The following is a 27,224-nucleotide window of genomic DNA, read 5'->3' as shown; positions in this document are numbered from 1 at the left end:
AGGGCCCCAGCAGGACGGACAAGGGGGAGTCACGCTCCACCACAGGGTCCAGAGAGAAGCGTTTTCCCACTTCCCTCTGCTTGTTGCCCTCAAGGGCAGGTAAGTAAACCATCGAGCTGGGGCTTTGGAGAGAAGTACAAGAGGGTGGTGCCACAGCTGTCTGTGTTCCCTATTTTAGATGTTTTGCCATTTTCCCTCTGCCAGAACGGTACCTGGTAGGTGTAGAAACAAATCCACTGACAGATTTGAAAGCAGCAGTTCCTGCTGGAGGCAGTGAAGTGAGTTCTTCTTGAGGTGAGCGTGCTGTGTTGAGCGGCTCTGTCCTGGGATCATTTCCTCCCCTCACGGCCCCTTCACGTGCGGGCTGCCTGGCCCCTGGGCGTCCTGGTGTCCTGGGTCAGACAGACGTGTTCCCTGCGATTTCAGAAACGGGAAGACTTGTCCGTGGTCCTCCCAGGCTAGGCTCTCCTTCTGTCTCAGCGCCTCCGAAGGTGTTCTGAGGGCTGGGAGGGTGGCTGTGCGGCCCCATGAGCATCCTCCCTGCCGGGGTCCCAGCAGGGCTGTGTCCACGCCTTTGCTCTGATGGATTAATACTGTGCTGCAGTCTCTGTGTGGTAGTTTCCTTTTCTGCATGAATTATATTTTTCAAGTGTAAGGTGTTTGAACGAGTCTAGGTGCACTCTGTGTCTGTCCTTTATGCTTTATAAAGTGTTGTCTTACTTTCAGCAGCCCTCATGTTTAGAAGCTGAAACTTTTTTTTTAAAGCCCATTGCTACACTGAAGCTTTCAGATCCTCAGGCCTTTTTTCCTGGATTTTCTGTCCCTCCCTTCAGACTGCTCTTAAGCCAGCTCTGGAGCAGCCTCTGCGGAGGGCCTTGCGAGCAGCCCAGGGTTCTGCTCGGTGCTTGGTGGAGAACAGCCGCTCGCGGAGCTGCAGCCTGAGCGGAAAACCGTTGCTTGGTGCTGTTCGGGCCATAGGTGCTGTGGTCCCACGACAGAGACGGGCCGCTCACGGAGCCGTCAGTTTTCATGTCCGGCCCAAATAGGGGTCCCCAGGGGCTGGGTGTTGACTAGAGGAGAGGGACTCGGACCCAGCGGGGCCTCCCTGGCCTGCGCCCGTCTGTGTCACGGAAGGCGGTCAGCACTGCCTCAGGAGGCCGGATGAGGGGCCGAGCGAGACCTGCGAGCGCTAGCCGGCACTTTATTAAATCCTCGTAATTGGGTCTTTTCCCCATTTTGTGTATGAGAAAGTTGAGACTCCTCCAAGTTAAACTGTGTGCCCACAGCCCTGTAGCTTGTAAGGAGTGGCCCCAGGTCCCTGGGACCCTAAACCCACGATGCCTCCTACTCTGCAGAAAGGGAGCCTTCAGCTCGGTAGAAGGCATCAACTGAGACATAAGCCAGGGGAGAGTGAGCCTTGAGAGCTGCCCCAGGAGCTCCAGCTAGACTGAGGGCCCTTCCTCGGAGAAGGCATTTGAACAGTGGCTCCCACGAGTCAGAGCTGCTCATGCTGGGCAGCCCTCAAGGCTGCAGCACCCAGAGTGCACTGCATCCATGTTTCAGAGCCTGAGTACAAGATTGGTGACCTCTGTCCCAAGAATACCCTGAAAGAGGCCGTCCTGGGAAGTTCAGGAGTGCTCCTTCTCCTCCTCAAACACTTCCCTGGGCTGCTGGGGCTGGGACCAGCCACCCTTCTCCCTCTATGCCCACGCCCCCTGGAGCACACACAGGAAAGGTACAGCTGGGAGTACTGTGTCTCCTTCGGTTGAAATTGCATTTTAGTGAGTAATAACCCTGTCAGAGCTAGACGCAGTCTAGAAAAGAGTTAGTTCCTATGCTGCTAATAAAACTGCTCAGACTTGCCCCGTGCTCGTGACTTAACTGACCTCACCAGGGACTCTTGCCAACCATCCCTGCCTGGTGGCTGTTTCCTGAATTTTCAGACAGCAGACCTCATGGGTCCTGTGTGCTCCAACACAAAAAGTTTCCTTTGGGAGGGGTTTATGGGAAATATGGGGACATCAATCCGGTCCCTTAGGGTGACATGAAGTGTCCCCTCAAAATAGGTTCATTTGACTAAAAAGAGTTATTACAGCACATTAAGCCTGTGGCGCATGGTTCTACGCTGGACTCTGTGGAGCTTCAGCGTAGTTAGAGCTGCTTCCTGGATGTGTGCTCGCACCCTGAGCACATCAGGCAGCGTCACTGCAGGTCAGTGCGGCCCCTTCCCTCCAGGGCACTGGACAGCCATCCCCAGGATGGGCGGTGGGTCAGGTCCCTTTTGAGTTGGCAGAGTGCTTGGTGTATCCTGGTGGTAAAGGAAGCAGACTGATACCCTGCTTCTACCTTTAACTGTTTGTTTTTAAGAAATTAAAAAATTTTAGAGCAGGGCCAGGGCCATAGTAAATTCCCATAAAATGCACTCGTGAGTCATTGCCTGTGAGCCATAACTTCTTCAGTAAACACTTATGGGTAAGTTAGTTGCTTTTGAGGCCTACCTGGTGTACAGACTTACTGAGCATAAGCTACTTCTGAACATCAGACAATTTTTTAAATTGTAGTAAAATACACATAATATAAAACGTACCATCTTAGCCATTTTTACGTCTACAGTTGAGTGGCATTAAGTACATTCGCATTGTTGTGTGTCCGTCAGCACCTTCTAGTTCCAGAACTTCTCATCTGGAACTGTTTCCCGGCCCCAGCCCCTGACAGCCACACATCTGCTTTCTGTCTCTGGATTTCACTATTTTGGGTGTTTCATATAAATGGAGTCATGTAATCTGTGGGCTTTGTGTCTCACTTTCACTCAGCGTAACGTTTCCAGATTCATCCACTTTGTACCATGTATCGTTCCTTTCTGTGGCTCGAAAACGCCCCATCGTGGGGATGCTCCCCGTTTTGTTTATCCATTTTCCGGTTGGTAGACGTTTGTGTTGCTTTCACCTTTGGACTTCTGTGCTGCTGTGGACACTCGTGTGGGGGATTTGTGTCCACGCCATCTTCAGGTCTTCTTGGTTTGTCCCCAAGGACTGGCCTCACTGGGGTGCATAGTGATTCTACGTGTAAGTGACCAGGAATCGTCACATTGCTCCGCAGCAACTGCGCTGTCTTACGTTCCCAGCAGCAAGTACAGGGCCTCTGGTTTCTCCACATCCTCACCAGCATCTGTTGTTTCCAGTTTTCCAAGTACTGTGCATCCTGGCGGCCTGAGGTGGTGGCTCAGCCTCGTTCTGATTTGCAATTCCCTGGTGACCAACAGCCTTGAGCATCTTCTCTTGTGCTGCTGGCCATTGTGCATCGACTTTGGAGAAATGTCTGTTCAGATCCTCTGCCCATTTTCATATTTGGGCCTTTGGGTTTGTCTGTCATTGTCTGTCTGTCTGTCTGTCTGTCATTGAGTTGTAGGTTTGTTTGGTTTTCATGGAAATTTTCAAATACACACTAAAGCTGTGAGAATAGTAAAAGGACACTCAGTACACCGCCCAGGCCCGGGTGGTCAGCGCACAGTCCTTGCTCTCCCACCCCTGCCTGGTGATTCCGAAGCAGGTCCCAGCCATTTCATGTCACCACATATTTGGACAGAGGTCAGACTTCCCAATTGAATCATGGTCAGTTTTACCGTTGATTTGCTTGACTTAAGATCCAAATAAGGTTCACACATTGCATTTGGATAATATGCCTCTTTTAAGTCTGTTTTAATCTTAAAACTCCCATCCCTCTTTTTGTTTCCTTTCAGTTTGTCTTTGGAAGGAATTGGACTGTGTCCTGTGGAGCGTTAGCATTTTAGGTTTGGTGTTGACAGCCCTGCAGTGCTGTCCCTGATATAAACTGGTAGTTGATTCGAGGCTGGATCTGATTCCAGCTCAGATTTCCGGCAGAAGCCCCTCAGGTGGAGTTGTGTCCGTCCGACCAGGTAGAGGGGAGGGAGGCCGGCTCGCTACCGCTGCTGATTGCGGTCGCCCAACAGTGCTGGTCTCACTCCGTCTGTCCCAGGAATTCCTCTTTTCAGACAGGCTCCTCCATCGGCTGTTTGGTTGCCTTATGTCGAGTCTGGTCAGGAAGGTTCCGTCCAGTGCTTGATCCTGGCCTGGTTCCCCAGCGCACAGGGTCCTGAGCGAGGTCCAGCTGGCCCGGCCAGGCCTCATGCTGGAATGTCCCGTCCATGTTTCCAGCTGCCTTTGGTCGTTGGGTCGGTGGTCCTGCCTCCTGGCTGCACACTCAGGGCATCTGGGGAACTTTACGGAGAATGGTGCCCAGACCGGCCGGATCAGCCTCTCCGGCGGATGGCTGAGAGGTGTCACCTTGAAAAGGTTTTGCCCGTGATTCTGAGGCCTTTATTGGAACCCCTTCCCCCACAGGGCACAAGATGCAGGCCTGTCTCCGGGGTCGCTGGCCCCCTGGGCTGCCTGCCCTGGCGGCTTTCCTTCCTTCCTCCCACTTTACACACGTCCCGACATGGACATTGTGACGAGCGGGCCTCAGACTCCCCAGACCCCTGCCACCTCCCCCCTCCTCTCCTCTCCCCTCCCCTGACCTGGAGCAGAGCCTGGCTCAACTTCAAACAGGAGACAGCATGGAGGCCCCAGGCAGCGCCTCAGATGTGCAGCCAGCGCAGGCACCCCAGCACCAGCAGGCTGCTGCGTGTTCCTCCCAGGGCCTCTGGGGCCTCCCGCTAACAGTAGCTCCCGGAGCGCTAAAACCCGCCTCCTGGTGGCTTTTCCCTCTCTTCTAGGCACTGCACCCCCCACCCTCCTCACCCAGATTCCCTAACACCCTCCAAACCCTGTCCCTCGGCCCAGGGCTGAGGCCTCGAGGCCCCGTGGACAGGGTTTGTCTGTGGCTCTGTCCTGCCTCCCAAAGGCAGGCGGTGTACTCGGTCATGGTCACGGTCACGGGGGGATCCCACCACGGCGGCTGAGACGGCGGAGGAAGTGCTGCCATGAGTGTTGCAGGGATTAATCATGGGTTTTGGCCCTTTGCCTTGTGCCCCCAAAATGGCATTTCCTTAAGTAGATCAGAACCTTAGCAACTGTGTGGTATTTGGGGTGCATTTTATGGCCCTTAATTAAACTTCAGACACATTAAAACATTTTAAGATGTTTTATGACCTATTCTTAATCTTTTTTTGTGGCCATTTGTGTAACTTCTTGGCTCTCAGACTCCAGCCCTCAACCCTCGATGCACAGAGGTGGGACTCACCTGCTGCCACAGGTGGGGGCAGGCCGCATCTAAGGGCGCAGGAGCGGGGAGGGCACATGTCCCAGCTCGGGGAGCTGCCCGCCAAGGGCAGCGGGGGCCAGGGGAGTCTGAGCTCTGGTGAGATGAAGAGGGCAGCTGAGGGCCCTGCACACAGGCCACAGCCATCTGCCTACAGATCACCGTCGGCCCTTCCTGGATGGAAGGAAAATGGGGTGAAGCACCTCATTTGAGTCTGTGCTCAAAGCTTTTTTTTAATATAAATTTATTTATTTATTTATTTTTTTGGCTGCGTTGGGTCTTTGTTGCTGTGCACGGGCTTTCTCTAGTTGCGGCGAGAGGGGGCTACTCTTTGTTGCAGTGAGCAGGCTTCTCGTTGTGGTGGCTTCTCTTTATTGTGGAGCACAGATCCTAGGCACGTGGGCTCAGTAGTTGTGGCTCGTGGGCTCTAGAGCACAGGCTCAGTAGTTGTGGCGCACAGGCTTAGTTGCTCCGCGGCATGTGGGATCTTTATGGACCAGGGCTCGAACCCGTGTCCCCTACGTTGGGAGGTGGATTCTTAACCACTGCGCCACCAGGGAAGTCCCTCAAGGCTTTTTTGAACTCCCGTAACCCTCTTGTTTTTGTCCAAACTTATACTTATCTTGTGCAGTAGGAGAGCCCTGAAGACACCTGAAAGCTAAATGCGAAATCTGAATTCATTAATTAGCAACTTGTATTATAATTACTATGTGTCTCTATTTTAAAAGAAAACTGTTTCATTCTTAGAGAGCTTGGCATTGCCTGTGAATAGTGCGAAGAAAGTCCTCCCGTTAGTGTGCATGTTCCCCTCAAAAAGCACCATTTTTGGCTCTATGAGTATTATTTTTTGTAAAGGGGTCAGCTGGCCACCTGCAGAGCTGCGGTGTCAGGGCCCGTAGGGCGGAAGGTCCTTGACCCTGCAGCTGCTTCAGAGAGAAACGCACTGGAAGACGGGTCTCATAGTCAAGGACCTTCCTCTTCACTGGAAGTACCACTTTCTGAAAACAGAAATTCCATTTCTGGACAACTTTGTGAAGGAAATACGTGACGAAGTCTGTGTGTGAGAGCTGCGAGGCTGTGCAGATGACGTGCCCTGTGCTGTGGTTTGTGGGACTCCTCTGGCGACCTGCTCGCTGGGACCAGTGGCACCCTGAGTGCTGCCTTGTTCAGCGGGCTTTCTGGCAGCACTGATGCTGTTGACCCCTCCCAGTTCTGACGCTTCTTCCTTTGGCTTCTGGTTTGTCCCGCCTGTCGGGCCTTCCCCTGTGTCCCGTTGAAGGCGGTTCTCCTCTGCCTGGCCCTTATACTGAGGGGCTTGGTCTGAGGCCTCCCTCCTGCGCACTGTCCGCTCCGGCCACCGCCGGTGCCCCCCCTACACTGCGTCCCCAGCTGCAGACCCTCGTGTCAGCACCAGGCACCTCCCTGGGTGCCACAGGCGTAATTGTCGGGAGTACCTCCCCGCAGTGAGCCGTGCGTCACTGGAGGACCCTGCTGTCCAGTTCTGCCGGCACAGACTGCGGGCTCTCTCCTTCCTCACGGCCAGTCAGTCCCCAAGTCCAGTTTGCTTTTCTCCGGAGCCTCTGTAGCCCTCACTTCCCCTCCCTGCTCGCCACCCTGTTGTCCCCTGCTCCCAGCTCAGCCCCAGACGACTCATACCCAGGCCCCTGCCTGCAGGCCTGAGGGTGTCTCGCTGGGGGTCAGCACTCTGGCTCCCTCCAAGGCCAAGGTCTCCTGCACCACCCTGGAGGGCTGCGGCTCTGGTGTCCTCACAGGCCTGCAGAGACGGTCCGTGCACGTCCCTGTGGCATTTGAGTTGCTTTGCGATGAGCGGTCATAGCGTCACCATCCCTCCGGCCTTGGGTGTTGAATGATTTTATGAGAGCTTGTTATCTGCGCTCTTTTTCAGGAAACCGGGTGGGGTGGGGCCCGGGTCCCCGGCCCACTGCTCACCTCGGGGGCCTGGAGCTCCCTGTGGTCCCTGCTTGGGCACAGCCGGTAGTGGGAGGGGGTGGCTCCCGTGGGAACGGCCATTCCTCTGGCAATTTCATACAGTTTTTGTACCTTTCCGCACATTTATTTCTTTCTGTGGATCCTGTCCTTTTATTAATACGCTGTGACAGCCGTGGGGCCCAGAGCACAGACAGGAGGCTGGGAACGTCCCAGCTTCCCTGTGCTTTTCAGCTTTGGAGACAGCCTTGCTGTCTCCATGCTTTTCTGTGTTCTGTCTGTGTTATTTCATAGTATCAATAGTTTGATTTTTCAGCCCCGAACATGAAAAACACTGAAGTAGATGGTGAGATGGGAGCAGAGGGTGCAGGCCTCCCCACCTCCCCGCCCACCCCTGTGTCAGGGCCTGTCTGCTTCTCCAGCGTCTTTGGATGGGCCGGGGCCACACTGGCCGGGCCCCCTCCATCTCGCAGGGGGCAGGGCAGTGGTCTGGGTTTCGGTTGTTTTGATTTAGAAATTGGTCGTCGTTGCCCTGGGGCCCCAGGCCCGCTGTCTCCTCGGGGTGCCTCATTCACGAGGTGCTGCTCTGACTGCGGGGTCCAGGCTGGGGGTCTGGTCTGTTTGGAGGAAGCTGGATGGCCGGGTTCCCACAGCTGGGAGCTGGGGCACAGCTGCTTTCTCTGGTGCTGGGGCCTTTGCCTCAGGCCGGTGAGGCCAGGCACGTAGGCTCCGCCACATCAGGCCTAGCGGCAGGAAGTAGAGATTTGTTTTCCTCCAGGCGTGCATGTGACCCACGGGCAGGGGTCGGAGCCTCTGGCTGCTGTAAGCTACACTCAGCCCCGTGCAGAGCTGGGACACGTTGTGAAGAAGCTCATTCCCTGCTGCCCATGCGATGGCGACCAGTGTCCTGGCTCTTTTGTCAGGGCGTTTGGCCCTGACGACTGGGAGGAATAATCCCACAGGAATCATCTGTGACCTGAGCCTCATGGAAAAACGCTTCTGGGGTTTATGAGAATTAAAGTGAGACACGGCCCAGAGGATGCTGGGGACCAGGGCTCCCAGCCCTGTCCTCCCACCCACCAGCCCCACACCTTGGACAGGTGACTTCCTTCCCTGGTCCTAGCTTAGTCCCAGGTGGGGCTGAAGCGCCCCTGCTGGCTGCTTCCTGAGATCCCGATGACATCAAAGGGACAGGTTGGCCATGGCCATAACTGTGGTTGTTGCGGAGCAGAGGCCTGTGAGGGCAGCCAGCCTGTCGGGGCAGTGTCTTCATGGTCACAAGTGTGGGGACCAGTGAGGCAGGGGCTGCCCAGGCCTCATCTTAGGGGGGCAGTGATGTCACTGAGTGGCTGGCACTGCCCTTAGATGGCCGCGTCAGATGGCCCACGGCCACCACACCTTACCACCGCCTTTCCCTGGGGCTGTCAGCAGATTTGCGCCCCTTTGCACCTTAACCTGATCACTTTCCTCACCACAGTTTATGGACAAGTCCTCCAGGCCGGATTGGTGGCCACTGAGGGAGTGACCTCTGGGATCACTGCCCCCAGAGCTGCTGCCCTTCAGAGGGTCATGGTTGAGCAGTCCCCAGAGGGCAGCGTCCTGGGTGCCTGCAGTCAGGGCTGGACGCTTCCTTTTGGTGACAGAGTTTGTTTCCACACTACCTGCTGCTTTTGTCAGGAGAGCCCCACCCTCCCCACCCGCCCTTTGTCCCTGGGCCCTACTTGGTGTCAGGACCTAACGGTTTGTAAGGGGGTCGGGCCTGTAAGGGGGTCGGGCCGGCAGACTTTGTAGAACACTCCCTACAGAGGTGAATAGCGTTGTTGTTCTTTGGCCGCTGCTCCCGGGGAGTGAGGACTGCCGCCTCGAGCACAGTCACCCAGGAAGCGGACTCATGCATTTGAAGGCTGCATGAAACAGTAGTAAGACATGAAGCAGGAGGTGCTGGGGGTTGGGGTGCTCTCTTTTTCAGTTTGTGGCATTTTCATAAAGCGTGTGAATTTCCAAATTTCATTGTGGAGTTTCAGCTTCAAAAGGGTTCTTGCAAATAAAGGTAAAGACTACTTTCTAGCTGAATTGCTTTATCATATAATAAAACACTCTGAATGACGTGTTTCTTCTGTAGTTGTGAACAATTTAATTTGAATATGGAGTAGGTGCCCCTTCAAAGAGTCGAGGTGGTTCTCGGAGATGCACTGTGGGAGCCCCACGCACCCCCCCACCCCCCACCCCCCGGTCATTGGCGCCGAGTGCAGGCTGGTGGCTGGTCCTCAGAGTGCAGGGGTTGTGATGTCCTGTAAATGATGGGGAGGAGGCTGGACCACAGCTCTTCCTAACAGCGCTGCTGCTCCCCGGTGCCCCGGAGGCGGAGCCCCTGGCCCCCAGGGCTGTGTCCTCTCAGGCCAGGGTTTGGGTGGCTCAAATTTCTGCTGCTGTGGTTGCAGCGATCTGGTGTGCAGGGTGGGGGCCGGTCACGGGCACCAGCTGGTCCTGGGCTCGGCCCCCAGCCCCCCATCCTGCCGTGCTTCCTGCAGAAGCTCAGCCTGCTGGGCCTGGGGGCCTCCGCCCCCCTCGGCCATCTCCTGAGAAGCCCGCAGTGTGTGTTGCTCACATGTTTTCTTTCTTTTCCTGCAGAATATCGACATCACCAACTTTAGCAGCAGCTGGAACGACGGGCTGGCCTTCTGTGCTCTCCTGCACACGTACCTGCCCGCCCACATTCCCTACCAGGAGCTCAACAGTCAGGATAAGGTGAGGCCATGGAGGGCAGGCGGCGAGGGGAGAGAGCCCTCCGTGGCGGTGCGGGGGGGGCAAGCTGCTGGCTCCTCGCACACCCCGGTGGCCTCTCTGGGAACGACATTGAGGGTCAGGGCTTCTTGAGGAGAGTGGTCTGGGCAGCGTCACCCACGCCAGGCCACCTTCCCCACGTCCAGCCACGACCAGCTCACGGTGCAGTCCTGCCCAGACGGGCACTGGGAGAGGACCCAGGCCCAAGCCCTCTAGTGTGCACCCCCATTGGCCCCTCCTGCCCTTCAGATGACCTTTGAAACCCCCCACGGGGAGGAAACAATTTCACAGGTGTTGCTTATTAGCTTTGGGGGTGCTGGGCAGCTCAGAGCTGATGTGTGAAAAGTGACCCTCCTGTGCGGAGAGGAAAGAACAAGTGTGTGGGTGTCACTCCGCAGCTTGTCACCAGAGGGGCGGGGCGTCGGGTATGGGTGTGGACCGGGCTGGTCAGGCTGCCCTCCCCGGCCCTGCTCATGCACCTGTCACACGGTTTCTTTTCCAGCGGAGGAATTTCACCCTGGCCTTCCAGGCTGCCGAGAGTGTCGGCATCAAGTCCACACTGGTGAGCCCCCGTCCCCTGAGGAGAGACCCCTGGGAGGCCTGGTGACCAGGAGGCTTCTGGGTGGGGACTGGGGCCCCGGCGGGCCCTGCACCAGCCGCAAGGACATCCTGCGGGTGGGGTGCAGATGGTCCCCTGCCCAGCACTCTTTATGCCTCCCGTCAAGTGTCCCAAGGAAGCGCCCTGAGTGGGGGGTGGTCACGTTTCGCTGTCAAAAGCACATTCCAGCAGATCTGCCTCGGGTGTCAAAGTAGAGGCAGGGGAGGGCAGGGCAAGGCCCCAGAGCGCTTCTCAAGGGCGGGAAGAGAGGCGGAGGAGCCCTGGGGTCAGGGCTGTGCTCTGGGCTACAGTAGCTCAGGACAGACGTGTTTCCGTGGGGGCTCCTGCCTCGTCACCAAGTCTGACTTCCAGGGAGAAAATACCTCGTCCAAATGCAAAGCCAGAGACTTCCACACCCAGAGATGCTGATGAAATTAACATGACAGGGGTGTTGCACAGCTCGGGGGTCCACAGAGTGAAGGACCCCACAGGGCCAGGTCAGGAACCCCCAGTGCCACCTCCCACCCTGAGGGTACCCATCACCCTGCCTTGTGACAGCCGATAGCTTTGAAGACATATTTGCACTCATCTTTACCCTGCAGGAGTGTTTGTGTAGAGTTCCATAAATATGTCTTCTGAGTTCACAGAAATACGTGTTTCTGAGTGGCTTCTATTCAATCATATAGAGAGAGAGAGAGAAATTACAGTTGAAATATTTCTCATTACCTGGATGTTTTACACCATGTGTAAATGCTGATATATAAGCAGGCAGTTCCCCAGCCTAAAAACTTTCCATTGAGATTCTTACACTGAACATACATGTGTTCTTTCTCCCCATCCCATTGACTCTGGTCCTCATTTGTGTCTCGCACCCATGGGACCCCTGGGAGCAGTGCCCTGCAAGGACAGCGGGTCTTTCTTGGGGGCCTCCCGGGCACGTCTCAGAGCCCAGGGTCCCCCGCCCGCTTCCCAGCAGCATCAGCTGATGTCTCCCCAACCACGGGGGCCACACAGGACACAGAGAACTGTGGCTTCCAGGGCTTCAGGGGGTCGCCCACCGTGGGGCAGGCAGTGCCTGGTGGGAAGGACACTCAGAGGTGACGCCGGAGGGGTTAGCGAGGAGAGGCAGGTGGGGAGGACGGCCCAACTCCCCCTCCCCCAGAGGAGACCAGCCCCTTCCAGCCTTGAGGGGCAGCCCTGGGCAGGGCGGGAGGCTTGGACATGGCCTACGCCCCGGGCGAGGAGTTTCCTGGGTACTAGGCTGCTGACCTGTGCAGTGAGACTCGGACAAAAGTCCCATGAGGGAGGCCCCCACCCCCAGAGCCCTTGGTGCTGTGGCTGGGAGGCAACCCGGGCTCTAACTAGCCTCTTCTCCTCTGTCAGGACATTAACGAGATGGTCGGGACCGAGCGGCCGGACTGGCAGAACGTGATGCTCTACGTGACGGCCATCTACAAGTACTTTGAGACCTGAGCACCTGAGGCCCCACGGTCACCCCGAACGCAGCTCCCTACACTCTGCCCCTGGCCGCCCCGCAGCGTGTGAGCCCCGCCCCCGGCGGGCAGGGGACTCGGCCTGTGTGGCCTGCGCTTGGGCCAGGCTCTTCCACCTGGCCTCCGCGGCCAGGGCCCCGCGCACACGCTGACCTGCTGGAGAGATTGGGGAACCATTAGCACTGGGGTGGGAGGAAAGGCTCACTCACGGTCCAACCTAGGGAAGGGGATTCGTGTGCGGGCAGCTCCCTAGGTTGTGAAAGCTTCCTGCAGCACCTCAACTGCTCGCCCCTGAGAACCGGGGCGGGGTGGGGGGAATGGGTACCTTATAGGCCCCTGTTCCCCTCCTGTGTGACAGGGCATCCTCGCCGGCGATACGGACCGTGCCCCCCGCCCTCAAGCTCTGCCAATCTCCAGCTCCAGGGGCTCGGAAACCCAGCACCAACCTCAGGGTTCCAGACAAAGGAATCTTTCCTAAGGAGTTCTCTTTTTTTCTTATGAGCAATACTGGGGGGAAATGGCTTTTGTTTTCTTAGTACCAAAGTTAAATTGTTTTGGTAAGTGTAGCGATAAAACACAAAATCTGGACATAAGGTGATGAAAGCCAGAACCAACGTCGCAAGAAACAGGAGGAAAAGCTGAACAAGTCAAGGGGCCCAGATGGTGCGATTTCAGTCCCTGAGTCGCTCGGAAGTGACCCTCCTGGCTGGGGTGGAAGAAAGTGCCTTAGCTCTGCAGGGGAGGCTGCCGCCGCCATCCAGACGACAACCCTCAGCAGCCCTTCTTGGGAACGGGGAGCCGCTGTTGGTTCAAACAGTTTCGAGACCTGCACTTCCAGAACACAAATAAGCAGGAGGAAGAGCAGCCATTGCCCCACAGAATGCAAGGCGGGGGCTTGGGGAGGCCGCCCAGCCAGCCTGGGGGCTGCGGCTCCATGCGTGAGCAGGAGGTTCAAGACCAGGGGTCGGACGAGTCAACAGCCCAGGGCAGAGGGCGGCTGTGAGACGGGCTGTACATGCAGCCCGCTGGCCCAGGTCACCGGCTGCCACCCCCTGGGAGGCTCCTGGTGAAACGCCTGTTTTCAGCTGCAGAGCAGCGCCCAGCCCAGAGCACACAGGAGACCCCTCCTCCCTGACAGGCTCTGTCCTCGCATCTGCTGCCCTGCTGGGCACCTGTGCTGTCAGCTGAGTGACTGTCAGGGGAGAGTTGTTGCTTTTCAGTGTCTCTCCACTTGGTTCTTCTCTCATCTGCCCTTATGGTGGCCTGTGTGCCTGATCTGTGGCCACATTTTTGCCTATTTATTATGTGAGGCGGCTGTTTTGGCCAATGGAGACTTTCCTGGGTCTGCAGTTCACACCGCTGTCCCTGGCGGCTCCTGCTGCAGGGCCTGTGGGGGGGGTGTTGCTGGTGTCCTCTGGAGGAGCGTGGCCACTGCTGATGGGCTGGTGTTGCCCGGCCTCAGCTCCCGGGGTTGGTGACGGGGCAGAGGGGGCTGCAGGGAGGGCTTCCTGGGTGCCCAGCTGCCTCTCTGACAACAGGCTGTGTGGCCAAGCCGCCCACGATTTCCACATGGATCCACGGCTGAGAAGGTTCCAGAAGCAAGACATTTCGCTTTTCCTGGTAGGATCCTTGTACTGTTGGCTTTAAGGGGTGACCCTGGACGGTCCTGTGTTCCTAGAAGTGGTGCTGTGAGGTGCTTTGGGTCCAGTGGCAGTTGCTGCGAAGTCTCCAGGAGGACATCCTGCCTCCTCCCTTTAAGCACAAGCTTTACTGCAAAAGGACCAGTGTTGGTTTTCTCTCGACCACAAGCTTCTGCTGACTGATGATACTGTTAAGTTTTTGTTCTATTAAATGTTCTTGAATGTCCTAAAATTGTCGTGACACATCAGGCTTGGGCTTTTCTGGGTCGCTGTGAACAGGACCCTCGCCACCTCCGGGGACGGGCTGTGGCAGGGAGGGCACCTGAGCCCACAGGCCAGGAGATGTCGCCGGGGGCCTGAGTGGGGTGGGGCAGGGGAGGCTTTGGCCATCTGCCTGCATCTGGGGTAGGATGGCCCAGGTGAGCCATGCGGCCTGGGCGGCCTTGTGACCGCGGAGGTTCTGTAACGGGCATCAGGCCCCAGAAGCACCGCCTGAGCTGCCCCCACACCCCCCACCTGTGGCCCAGACATGTGCTGCTCTGGGTTGGGGAGGGTGCCTTGAGGTTTTCTGGGTTTTTTTAGAAATGTGTCTTCTTGGAGATAATTTTGAGAATGTATAAAATTATAGAGAAAAAAATCAATAATTATACCATTCGCAGGCACCCAACCAATCAAGCCTTTCTTCCTGGGCATCTTGTGTGGAATGACAGTGACTCCACAGAGCACAGCCGGGAACAGCACTGCACCTCGTCACGTTGCACATGACACAGGTCACGTGCAGAGGCCGTGGCATCCCCTCCTGTTCACACTGGCAGACCTGGGCGCCCCTCCCAGGCCTGCGACCCCCCTCCCCAGGGTCAGGGTTTCATATGGTAACTGATTCGCTCCCTGGGAGGCCCAGAGCCGCCAGCTGAGTGGAGGTGTGTATGTCAGAGCGGTGGCCCGGCTTCTCCCCACTCAGCAGCTGTGTGGCCAGGGTTACGTGGCCGGGGCCGAAGACGCTGAGCTCCCTCCCTTGGCTGCTGCAGGGAGGTCGTCCAGCCAAGGCCACAGGCTCTGAGACACGGGCCTGTGGGCCCTGCATGTGGCGGCAGGAGTGGGGGACCCCACCCGGGACCCTGGGCAGTGGGGGAAGCTCTGCTGTCTTAGCTGCTGCCCCACAGGGTGGGGTCCCTCCCCAGAACACTCCTGCCTGCTGTGCCAGCTGCCTCAGTAGCAGACCGACTCCATCTCCAGAGCCTCTCCGGCGCGGCTGGGCAGACTGGGGAGCGTCCTCTTGGGCTTGGGGAGGCCTGGCTTCCCTCCCACGGCACAGCACTCCTGCGGCCCAGGGTTGGCCAGGTTTTGTCTAAGGTGGTCCCTTAGGGGGGGACAGGGACAGACATCAGGGCTCTGGTGCCTGCAGGTCCTGTGCTGTGTCGGGGTGAGGGGCGGGTTCTCGTCAGGCCCCAGGTTGCTGGGAAAGTGCTGGCCAGAGTGCCAGCCCCAGCAGGCCAGGACTTCGCTGGGCTGCCCTGGTCATTGGTGCAGGAGGCAGCATGGGTGCACAGAGGACAGGGCTCCACGCTCCCTGGGCTCAACCCGCTCCCTTGGCGGGGAGCACTTGGGAGAGCAGGCTGGGTGTGCAGGAAGGGCCAGGACCTGGGGGACTTGTGGAGAAGGGCAGAGGGTGACTGGACATGGCCTGCAGTCTGTGCCACCCCAGCTGTGCCAGGCCCAGGGCAAGGGCAGGCCCCAGGAGCCCTTGGATGGTGATGTCTGCATTATTGGGGGGGGGGGGGCGGGGATCCAGGGTTCCAAGGAGGGAGACACCACAAGGTCTGGAATCTTAGGTGGCAGAACCAGAAGGGCTGGGTAGGAGTACGGGGTGGACCATTACCAGCAGCTGTCAGGGAGGAAGCAGGGACACCCAGGTCTGCCACCAACACCTGTGAGGGGCTGGGGCTCTTCCCACCTCTGCAATGTGGTCACCCCAGGAAGGGTCCCCCTTGGACCGTGCTCCCAGGCTCTCTGTGAAGTGGGGCGGGAGGTACGCGGGGAGGTCTGAGGCAGGGGTCCTGGGAGAGTGGCGAGGGGTGGCTTTCATGTTCAGGCAGCTGCTGCTGTGTGGGTGCCTGGGGCCCTGGCTTAGGGCCATTCTTAGGTTTGTGAGTGACAAGCCTCGCATGCCAGGGGCTGTCCCTGCCACCATTGTCCAGGACAAGGCCCCACTCCCATCTGGGCCTCAGTTTCCATATCCAAGGGATGCACCCAGGTCAGCTCAGAGGCACAGGGCTCCCAGCAGGGTTGCCATGTGACGCCAGAAGTCATCGTGGGCTGAAGCATCCTCCCAGGACTGGGCTGGAGGATGGGGTGGTCCTGCAGCTGCTTGGCTACGGGCGGCTGGAGAGCTTCCTCATGTGATTCTGCTTTTTTGGGGCCTTAGTCTGAGTATAAACTGGAGTCCCGTGAGGTCCCCCCACTTCCTCAATCCCAGAACCCCAGGAAGTGTGTGGTGCCTGCTCCTTCAGAGGAGAAGTTGGTGAGCACCTCAGGGTGGCCTGGTGGTTCCCGGGGACACTGGCCCCGGCACCCACTGGGTGCTTCATCCTGGGGCTGGCCGCCTTTCTCTGGCCCAGCTGGCCCCAGAGCAAACAATCGGGCCAGAGGCCACCCAGGTGCATCCTGGATAGGAACAAAGAGCCCGCGGGAGTAGGTTGGGGGTGGGAGTCTGAGAACGGAATTCTGGAGCGGGAGAGCCCAGCTGGCCCCCTGCCTCGCCTGCCGAGCCGGGCCTTGAGGGAAGGAAGGGTGGGTGCCCACAGCCTTCACAGCTTGTCTTGAGGCTGGGCAGGGAAACCAAGGGCCCGGAGGTAGTAGATGGGGCCGGCCAGGGCATCCCTGAGCCCGTCACCCTCGGTGCTGCCTCAGGCCTGCAGGGCTCCCGGAGCCTGGCGCCTGAGGAGGACTCTCAAGGCCAAGGGCAAGGGGCTCGCTGGCCTGTGGGGTGGGGCAGCAGAGGGTTCCCCAGGAGGGCCTGGAGGCGCACATCCGCTCCATGGGGGGGGCAGAGTTCGTGAACAGCCCTCCCATGTGCCTGCTTCCTGTCATGTGCTCTCTGGGCAATGGCTTCACTGGGGACCTGGACAAAGGCACCTGGCAAATGACACAAGAACATTGGAGCAACCCCCGCTCCCCCCCTCCCATCTCTAACAGGGGCTGCTGGAGAGCAAGGCTGGGGACCATGCTGCTTCAAGGCCATGTGGGTTCCAGGGCCTAGGGAGCTGGCCCCAGGCCTGGAGCCAAGCCAGGCCCTGCTGACCACCCTAGGCCTGGGGCACCCACACCGAGGAGGGGCTTCCCACTGGGCCCCACGAGTGAACTCTAAGGGCTTTGGCACCCTGGCCCTGAGGGCCAGCTACAGAAATGAAGCCTTCAGCCCCTGGGCACTGGATGTAGCCAGTGTGGGGGCAGGCCACACCTGGGGAGGTCTCGGCAGGACGGCCATTGGGCCCCAGAATGGAAATGGCAGGGGAGAGCTTCATGGGGACCCACGCTGGGGACTAGGGGACAAGAGTGACCCCAGTATTGGCTGAGTGTTGGTCTCTGCCCTATGAACCCCATAGTCCTCTCTGGGCCCCAGGTGGCTCTCAAGCTCTTCCCTGCATGTCTGTTGAGTGAGGACTTGAGTGAATACGGGCCCAACAGATGTTGGCAGGAGGGTTTTGTCCCAGCTGTAGGAGTTTGTCCCATGTAATGGCCCAGAAGCAAGGGAGGGAAGCCAAGGGCCTGGGGGGAGGGTCCCCCAGTGGGACAGCACCTCCCCAGGTTCCTCATGGTCTGACTGGCACAGCTAAGGAGGAGGCAGGGCAGGAAGGCGATAGTCCCATTTTACAGGTGAGGCAACCAAGGCAACCCCAGCCGAGGTCTTGATTCCCCTCAGTGGAGGTGAGTGCGGGGAAGGACGGCAGAGCCAGCTGGGGCTGGACCACAGCCTGGACTGGGGAGTGGGGGCAAGGCAGCTGACGAGGTTGGAAATCAGGACGGGAGGTTCCCAATTTGAACATTCTCACGTGCCTCTTCCCATGAGGTCTCAGGTTTTTCTCTCATGTTGGAGTCCCAGCCCCTCCCAGCATGCCCTATTCTGCCTCCCTGTGCCTGGAGACAGGGGCCCACTGGACATCAGGGGAAACGGGGAGCAGGGGATCCAAGCTGGCTGAATGGGGCCGGCAACAAGCTGGGGAGGCTGCCAGGCAGTGGAGGCTGGTACCTTGGGCTCTGCTCCTGGGATGGAGGAGCTGGCCAAGTGCCTGTGCAGGCTCCCACTTCCCACCCGCCCTTCCCTCCAGCCTCTGCTCCCACTGGCCTCCACCCTGGGGGCCAGCAACACCCCCTCTCTGCCCCACCCCACCCCACCATGACCCTGCTGGTCCCAGGAGGTTTGAGAATGCAAGGTTCCTGCAAACCCTTGGCCACCAACACCCTGGCCTCTGAGCAGCTCGTCCTGCTGTGCACAGGACTGGGGTTACTCCACTTCTGTCCAGATTCAAGGGTCTGAAGGTGGACTGGGGCTGGATGGATGTGAGGTCGTTTCCAATTTGGAATCACCACAACATGGATCTGTGGGGTGGGAGGAAGATGAAATCCCAGCGCAAGGGACTGAGATTCCAGGTTAGTCAGGGATGCAGAAGGTGACTCCTCTCTTTGCTCAGAGCAGTTGGGGAGGGGGAAGGACCTGACCAGGTACCGGAGCTGAGGAGTTCTTGGAGGGATCACTGGAATTGGGGCTGACTTCTTAGAGGCATCTTTGAGCTGAGGTACCAACCCTCCACCCCCAGCAGCGCAGGACCAGACTTAGGGAGGGAGAGCAAGGCTGTGGACCGGACTAGCAGGCGTGTCCCTGAGGTCCCTGGTATGAGGCCGAATTTTCTCCTTCAGGAACTGGGGGATCCATGGAAAGATTTGAGGAGAAGCAGGCACAGGACGCTTCCCGGGATGACACAGGGGTACCGACCCGCTCAGCTCCGATGATGAGGGACAGCAGGGCTCCGGGAGGACCCAAGCGGCAGGGGCAGCCTGGGGCTTCTTGGAGGAGGGGAGGGAGTGTGGCTCTGGGACCCAGGGGTGAGAGAATCATCGAAGGGGAGGGGGTGTGGTCCGGAGGGAAGTGGCCTGAACGGACGCGAGAGCTGCGAGGGCGCGCCGGAGCGGGAGGCGGGCATCAGCCGGACTTGTGGGCTGGCCGCCCTGGCGGGGCCACCTGGCCTCGGTTTCCCCACGCAGCGGGGCGGAGCGAGAACCGCGCGGGTCTGGAAGCCGCCCTGCAGGGGGCGCCCGCGGGCGGCGCGGCCGGAGCTGGAGACCCAGCGGCCGCCGAGACGGCGGGAGCCGGCGCGCTAGCAGCAGGTCAGTGGGGTCCCGCGTCCGGGGTCCCCAGGGTCCCGGGCGGGCGGCCGGGCAGCGTGGGGCCGTCGGAAGCTGCTGGACTCGGGGGCGGGAGGCGCGGGTCCCCTCCTCAGGTGCCCCGCCGCTCCGTCTCTTCCCGCCGACCTGAGAGCGAGTTCGTGGGCCGGGGTCCGAGCCCTGCCCGCGGCGGCGGCGGGAACAGCGGGTGCAGGGGCGGCTCGAGTGCGGCTGTCACTCTAAGCCCGGTCGGGGGACGGTGCGCAGACCCTCTGGGCCACCCTGAAATGGACCGGAAGGTGCGCAGGGTAAGCGGGGAGGGGAAGGGGCGAGAGAGCGCGGCCCCAGCGGCAGGGGCGGGAACCTCGCCGGTGCGTTCTGGGCCACGGGCCGCCCGGGTACTCTATGAGCCCTCGGGGCGCGCCCTGGCCTGGCTGGGCTCGAGGCAGAGGCCGGCCTGAGCAGGGCGGGCCGGACCCCGCAGACGAGAACTTCCACAGGTGGAGCTGCCGAACGTCCAGGTGTTCCCGGGAAGCTGGGTGAGCAGACGGCGTCCGAGCGCCTGGGGCGCAGCGAGAAAGGGGGAGTCGAACGCCGGCCGAGCGCGGGCGCGTCCAGTGGGCATTGGTGGCGGGAACCGGACTTAGGGGGTCCCAGGAGAGACCAGGGTTGGGGGCGCGCCTCGGACTGTCCTGGCCGTCCGCCGGGCTGCCCTGAGCCGACGTAGGAATTGCGGGAATGGTGGCGGCCCCCGAGGGACTTGGCGCGGGATGCCCAGGGGATCAAGGAGGGGCCGGGGCCAGCGGAGCAGAGATGTCTGCGTTGCGGGCGCGGCCACCGCGCTTTAGACTTCAATTTCCCCGACTGTACAATGGGAGGAAGGCGGAGGCCGAGGGCTCCGCAGGGGAGAAAAGAGAAGAGAGAAGTCCCCACCCCCTTTTCTCTGGACTGGAGCTGACCCCTGGGGGAGGACTAGGGCGGCCCCTTGTGCCGGTTCTCCCTCCCCACCTCAGGCGGCACCTAGGCCCGCTTCCACCCACAGGCCTGTGCTCCTTTCCCACCTGGAGCTCAGGCTGCCCTCTCCTTGGCCTCTGCTATCCAGCTTCCATCGACTCCCAGCCTCTGCACCCTCAGAAGACAATCCATGTCACCTCTATGCCGCTAGGGCTGCCCCTGCGTGTCCTGGTCCTGGGGCCCATGATGGAGAGTTCTTGGGAGCACAGTGGGCTAGGGAGGCTGTGTGGCATCAGGGGCTGCCTCCTTAGTCCTGCGGGGTCTGGTCCTAGATGCCTTGGATGGGCTGGAAAGGCTCTGCCCTATGGGCCAGGCCCCCTCCCAGGTTCTGGTCCATGGCTGGAGCTCCTCGCTGAGGCTTGTCCACACCTCCTTGCTCTACTCTTGCCCTTTAGGGTTTCCCTGGCTCTCCCAGGTCCTGGTGTCTCTTGGGCCACTGCCCCTCCCTCCCTATCCCCTCATTGCAGACCAGATTCTGGGCTAAGCTGGCTTCTCTGTTCATCGCCTCAGGGCTGAGGGCAGCCCAGACATGGCTGGCAGGAGACAGGCTTTGGGCCAGGTGGGTTTTGGTGGACGTGTGTGTTGCCTTCCTCACACTGGCCTGGGAAGTGCAGGTCTCTGACCACACACTGGTCCTGCCCCCAGGAATCCACAGCCTAAGAGGGCAATGGCTGGCTTCAGAGGCAACCCAACGGCCCAGAGACTTCCATGCCCAAACCTGGGTTCTAGTCTTGATTCACTTGCTGAGCAGCCCTGGGCCAGTCATTGCCCCAGCAAACCTGCCTTCTCATCTGTAAAATAAGCCTGATGGTGCAAGCAATGCTTAACGAGGGTTGCGGTGGAGAGTAAATGAGAGATAGGCATTGGTTGTGGGGGACAGATTGGGATCTGTGCTTGAGCTTGGGAACCTGGGAGGGAGGCTCTTAGCCTCATGGGGTTGGGGGGGCACCACAAGAGATCGCTGTTGGCCGAGGGACATGTGGACTGGAGTTGGACTGGGAGCAAGCACCTGGCATCACACCCTGCAAAATGTAGGGCCTCTAGGTCTGCTGTGTAGGACCACAGCGCCTGGTGGCCCTCAGCAGTGACCTGAAATCCCTCAGCAACTCCTGCTCCCGTTTAACCTGCCTGACTCCTGAGCCACCTGACTCTGAGTGAGCTGGAACTGCCACCCCAAGTGTCTTGTGGGGGTCAGTCCTGTCTGCTGAAAGATGTGTACACATGAGAGCCAAGGCGAGCACAGCCTGAGGGAAGGCAAGGGCTTGAAGGATGGGCTGAGAAGTTGTTTTGGTGTGTGTGTCAGGGGACCCTGAGGAGATCACTGGTGTCAGGTGCTAAGTTGACAAAAGGATGAGCTCCGGCCCCTAGGGAAGGATCTGGGCCTGGGAAATGTTGGCGGCCACAGAAGGGAGGGTTTGCCCCATGGTCTGGAGGCTGAAGGGAGCAGTGGGAGTGCGGTGCTAAGGGTGGGCCCCTGGAAGTCTGTGCTGGGCCCAGATGGGGGAAGGGAAGTGAGGAATGGCAGGAGTTCAGAGCTGGGATGCAGGGAGCCCTCGCAAGAGACTGCTCACCTCCCGGACAGGGCTGGGAGCTCTGGGTGGTGGGAAGGAGCAGTTTAGTGGCAGAGGTCCCCCAGCCCTTGCCCACAGAATCATGCAAGGGGCCCCTACAGTGTGGAAGCCATGGGATCCTGACTCCTGATGGGGACTGGAGAAGCTCAGCTGCCCTCACTCTAGCTGGGGGAGCAGGATGGTGGATGGGGGAGATGGGGGAGGGAAGGCAGGAGGCTTCAGCTTTCCAGGACCCCCGCAGGCCTTCTCTGGCATGCCTCTGGGCCTTGCACAGACTGTTGCCTTTGCCTGGAATCTCCTTTCCTCTCTTCCCTGACCCTTCAAATCCAGCATGAATACCCCCTCCCCTGAGAGCCCTTCCAGACTCCTCTGGCCCACAACCCCTTCCATAGGACAAGCTTGTTTCAGAAGTTGCTGGGCAGGGTCTTTCTGCGGTTCCCACCTCTGCTGCTGCTCGCGTCAGCCCAGCTGTCACCTGGAAGAAAGGCTGCCTTGGTGCGCCATGGAGAGGCAGTCAGTGCCACTCTGGTGCCTCCCTGCTGTCAGGGTAATGGTTTCTGCCCAGAGGCCCCCAGGGCTGGTATGTGTCTGCCCATCTGTCACAGAGCATTTACCTCTGGCCCCTCAGTGGCCTCTGCAAACCGTAAGCCAGGTACCAGAGGCCACTGAGTGACCAGGGAGCAGTGGCAGGGCCGTGCTGGAGTTGGTCTGGCTGACCCTCTTGCTCTCTCCTTTCAGCCTCCAGGGCTGCATCATCACATCTTCATCCCAGGGACCCCAGAAGTGGGTCTGCCTGCCTCCCATCCTCAGCATACCCACCCTCTGGGAGCTCCTGAGGCTGTGTACCTGGCACTGCCCCTTCAGCAGGCCAGCCTTCTGTCAGGGTCCCACCCCAGGCCCACTAGGGTCTATGTTCTCAGGGCCATTTAGAAGCCCCCCCCCCCACATCTTGACCTCTTCAGGCATGGTAGTGCCTGTCGTCATGCCAGTAGAAGATTCACTTGAGAGGTGTGGGTGCTGAGCCATGTGGGTGAGGAGGTTGTCTCACTGTGGCCTGCTGTACCAGAGGGGAAGCCTCTTGCTCAGGGTCTCAGGGAGTGTGGGATGGAGCAGGAGTGGGACCCCATCTGGGTTCCTTGCAACACAGGGTGGGCACATAGCACTTTGTGTGTGGAGTGGCCCCTTGGAGGGGGGAGTCAGGTGAGGCAGCCCATGGGGGTGAGTGGCCACGTCAGGCTGGGAAGAGGCAGGGCCTGTGGCCTCTCTGGCATCTGGCCTGGACACGAGGGGGTGGAAGGGGGATTCTGGGCCCCCAGCAGGGAGAAAGGCCCTGCGGCTCCAGGCGTTGCTGATGTGGAGGCTGCTCTGGGGGCTGGGCTCAGTGCAGGGAGTAGGCTCTCAGCCCCAGTCCTGCCCACATCCTGCCCCCAGGCTCTGAAAGCAGCAGCTGCACACCCCAGGGGCCGTGGGGGAAGGGACACCACTGGTGCCTGCCAGGGTACCTGGGGCCCAGCCCTCACAAGGTTCCTGAAGTTGGAGCTGCTAGCAACCCTGCAGGGAGGGAGAGAGGGAGGGAAGATGTGCCATGACACAGAGGATGCTCACCTCCAGGCAACACTGGAGATGGCCCTGCTCTCATTGATGGGTTCGGAGAGGGGCCTGGCCGGTCCCAGGGTCCTGGGGTTTGGGAGTCTTGTGCCCAGGCCTGGGCCACTCTAAAGGCCACTGGAGGGCTTGTGGTTGGGGCAGAGCTGAGCTGCCTGTCCAGCTAGTTCTCCTTTGCTTGTTGACCTCTCCACTCTCCCACTGAGTTCCCTTCCCACTGAGGTGCTGCTGCTCAGTCTACCTTCCATTTCTTTCAACTACCTGCTCTGAGGTTTGGGTGAGAATTCCACAGTGCGGTCTTCAGATCCCCAACTGTCTCCTCAAACTGTATGCACATGACAACACATCAATTGTGTTCTCCTCAATCCTTCTGTTTTTCATTTCCAGGATTTTTATATTATTTCTCGTTCATATTTGCCTGTTCTTGTTTTGGTTCTGCCAATAATTCTCATTCTTGTTTATGGATACTACTCCTTTATCTCTTTGAAGATCCTAAGTGTCTTTGAAAATTATTAGATTACTATATTATCTTCATCTCTGGAATGAATTAATCTCTATATTGAGGTCTTGGAAGTGGGGAGTGACCTGCACACCTGGGTAGTAGCCAGCTCTCAGGACAGTCTCCTGGGACAACTCTGTCTTAAGGCCCCCCACTGTGGGCTCAGGGCCTGTTGGGGTCAGGCTCAGCAGCAGGTGGCACAAAGCTCCCTGTGCTGTAGCAGCTGGGATGCTGCCTGACACAGAGTAGGTACTTGGAAACATCTGCTGTGAGAAAGTAGTGGAGGATTCTCAGGCTGGGATTCTGGAACCCAGGAACAGGCCCAGTGTGGCTGCAACAGGCACAAGGCGCTAGGCTGGCCTTGGTACATTGCCCTTAGCTGCACTCAGGAGCAGGTGTGCAGGGTCCTGCCTGGAAGTTGGCGGGCACTTCTATCCACCGGGCTCTGGGGGGTACAGCCACCATGTGGGCATGTGTACAGAAAGCCTTGCTAGTCTGATGTACAAGGAGCCAGGAAATGTGCGGGTTTGATTAAATGGAGTTTTAATTAAAGTGGCCAGACTGGTGAGGGTAAGGAGAAAGGCGGGAAGCAGCAGCAGTTTTGAGTCTAACTGCTGGGGAATCCTGTGGGTTTGTCCTTTTGAGGCTTATCATGCACCTTCCCCAGCATGTAACTCTGATCTGTATGGGATGGCTTCTGCCCTCTGCCCTGTCCCCAATAAGGGACAATCACAAGGAAATATTACATTATTAATATTTCATTTCCCCTCTTGGCTAGCAACAGATGACTCAAGGATTAATTAGAGCCAACAGAGAGGAACAGGAAATTGCCAGATCCTGGCCCCGCCCCCAGCCCCCTCCCCCTGGGCCTCCAACCTTCCTGTCACTCTTGCTCTAGGAGGCCTCTGAAGGGAGGAAAGCAGAGAGGGGCCAGGAGGCCCTAGGAAATCTTGCTGCTGCTGTTTTTCATGGGCATTCCCCCAGCTCTGTTCCACCCTTTTATGCTCATGGTAAAGCTGGGAGGGCATTAGCCTCTTTGAGCCTTAGCTTCCTCATCTGTAGAGTGAAGTTCATGGGGCCAGCCAGTGAGAACACAGATGACCCACAGACCTCTGCACCCTCATTTCCTGAGCTCCCAAGCAGGCCGTGCAAACTATTGTAGAGGGTCTGGAGTGGAGTCCAGGCAGGTGGGCCCTGGGAGAGCACAGGGCTTGGTGGCTCAGTGGTGGCTGGAGCCTTGTTTTCCCCAGCTGACTGTGTACGTTGATTCCCAGTTCCTGTCAGTGACTCATTAGTACCTTAAAACAGGCCATCATGGGAGCATTTTACTACAAAACTCTGGCAAAGGCCCCAAGTTAGGGCACCCCCAACCCTGGGCTGATTTGCGGTCTGACAGCTGGGAAGCTTCAACCTCCTCCCAGCTACCTCCGTGCCCTGCTCACCCCGCGGTGCCCTGGGCTCCACTGATGTGCTCTGCTTGGGGCTGGGAGATTCTAGTCTGGCAGATAACCAGGTTGCCTGTGTGGCCAGGCAAGCTTCAACCCGGGATGTGCTGGCAGCTGCTGGAGGGCCTGCAGGAAAGCTGTAGAAGGCTGATGGGGAGCCCAGTGTGCAGGGAGGCAGCCTTCCAGACCCAGCTGGCAGGGGTGTGTCTGGCTCCTTGCAGGGCTGACCTGGGCTGGAGGGTCTGTTGTATCCAGTGAGACTGGGAAGGTACCCAAGGCTTGCTGGACAGTAGGAAGGTGCCTTCAGCTTAGTCAGGAAGGGTGCTGGTACCAGGTGCTGTGAGGCCTGAGAGCCCACAGTACAGAAGGTGATGGGGAAGCCCCAAGGATTTAGGGGTCCCGAGTCTGCCAGGAGAACCTCACCAAACAGAGGGCTTGGGTTAGGGTCCCCAAACACCCTTCTATGCTGGGCATCCCAGCCCACATGGAGTCAGCCCAACAGCCAGGGCAGATGCTAATGATGTGACCCCATCAGTAGGGCTCCAGGCAGTGGGGCCAGACAGCCCACGTTCAGCTCCACAAAAACGTGGTACTTATCTGGGTCAGGTGGATCACTGGTGGCCCCACCTTACCTGACCCTGGGAAGCACCCTCTGAATCTGGATGATGGCATAGGGCCAAGTCAGGTTTCTAGCCTGGGCTGGTTGGACTGGCAGAGGCTGTGTCTCTGTCAATGCAGATTCCCCAGGAGAGGCTGAGGCCAGGGTAAGAAGGATGGCAGGGGGTTGTCCGGAGGCCAGGAAGGTGGATGGGTGGCTCACTGGTGGTAGGAGGCAGGGTCCCTGGGGCTTGCTGGGCCTGACTGGACAGTGGCCCGCTGCTGGTGGTGCTGAACCTGGGAGGCCCCCAGATGGGAGGCAGCTCTGGGGCTGTCACTTCACTCCTGCAGAACGAGGACGAGACACTGGACACATAGCCTCTGCAGTCAGGGTGCCCCTGGTGAATGCTACTCTGGGCTGCAGGCCGGGAACACCAAGGGACACTGTGTGGCCAGAGTTGGCACCAGGAGACTTGGTCTGCCCTACCTCCGCCAGTGACATGCTTTGTAAGTAGCTGGCTGGCAAATGCCCTGTGCACAGCAGGGGCTCGGTGGGACTTGTCCATGGCCCCTTGGAGGCAGGCTCCTGCCAGGCCTGGGAGAAGACGTGGGCTGCAGGAACCCCTTGGGTTCTCAGGAGCTCGGCCTCCTCTTCTCTCTCCGGCTTCCTGGGGCTGGGCACTCCCCTCCAAGCCTCCCAGTGGGCATGGGGGACACCTCTCTGTTGTACCTCTCCGTGCCCACCCAGCTCCTGCCACCTGAGGTAGATCGGAGTTAGAAGGAAACTTGGGGTCATTTATTGCAGCTCTAAATCACCTCCTGGACAGGGTGGGGGGAGCCTGGCCCTTGGAATACAGGCAGGGACAATAAGCAAACTTCTCCCAAGGTTGCCAGTCCTCTTGATCCCTCGTATCCTGGAAGAGAGAGGGGGGATGCAACCCCGAGCCCACATGTGGGCCTGAAAGGCAGCTTCAGGCTTTTTGTTCCCAGGCAGGCGGCAGCCACTATCCATGTGCACCTGGACCATGAAAGCCCAGGACTGCAGGAGGGGGTGGATTTGGCATGGAAGACACTGCTGGGCAGCACACGTGAGTGTGACAAGGGGGAGGTAGAGGTGATGGGGAGAGGCCCCTGGACTGGCAGGGGCGATAGAGACTGTTTCACAAGCTCAAGGGGGATCCCTGGGGGTTTGCTTCTACTGGGTGTCACTAATTCTTTACGTTTCTATGACATTTTGACTGGGGGAGCCCTTTCAAATGTGTTCAGTCCCTTCTCATAGAATCATGGGTGAGAGCTGCAATGGCCCCCAGAGGCTACTGGGGTCCAACCTCCCCACTGTATCAGTGGGGAAACTGAGGCCCAGAAAGGAAGAACATTGTTGCCCGCAGTCCCCAGGCAAGCCTGGCTGAGCGCACCAGCCAGGCTGGGG

At 58.9% G+C, this 27,224-nt stretch overlaps 1 protein-coding gene across 5 annotated transcripts in view; it reads left to right on the top strand.

Moving 5' to 3' along the window:
• The window catches only part of SPECC1L (sperm antigen with calponin homology and coiled-coil domains 1 like), a 121,807-nt gene extending 107,893 nt beyond the window's left edge, over window positions 1-13,914 (top strand). For all 5 annotated transcript variants that reach the window (XM_079943465.1, XM_079943464.1, XM_079943463.1 and 2 more), the window contains 3 exons: window positions 9,799-9,915; window positions 10,454-10,513; window positions 11,933-13,914. In XM_079943465.1, the coding sequence (XP_079799591.1) occupies window positions 9,799-9,915; window positions 10,454-10,513; window positions 11,933-12,022 (267 nt within the window). In that variant the 3' untranslated portion in view covers window positions 12,023-13,914. The remainder of the gene's footprint in view (window positions 1-9,798; window positions 9,916-10,453; window positions 10,514-11,932) is intronic.
• The last annotated feature ends 13,310 nt before the right edge of the window (window positions 13,915-27,224 follow it).

Source organism: Stenella coeruleoalba (assembly GCF_951394435.1).
Source record: "Stenella coeruleoalba genome assembly, chromosome: 14".
Lineage (NCBI taxonomy): Eukaryota > Metazoa > Chordata > Mammalia > Artiodactyla > Delphinidae > Stenella > Stenella coeruleoalba.
This window is presented reverse-complemented; position numbering and strand designations above follow the sequence as displayed.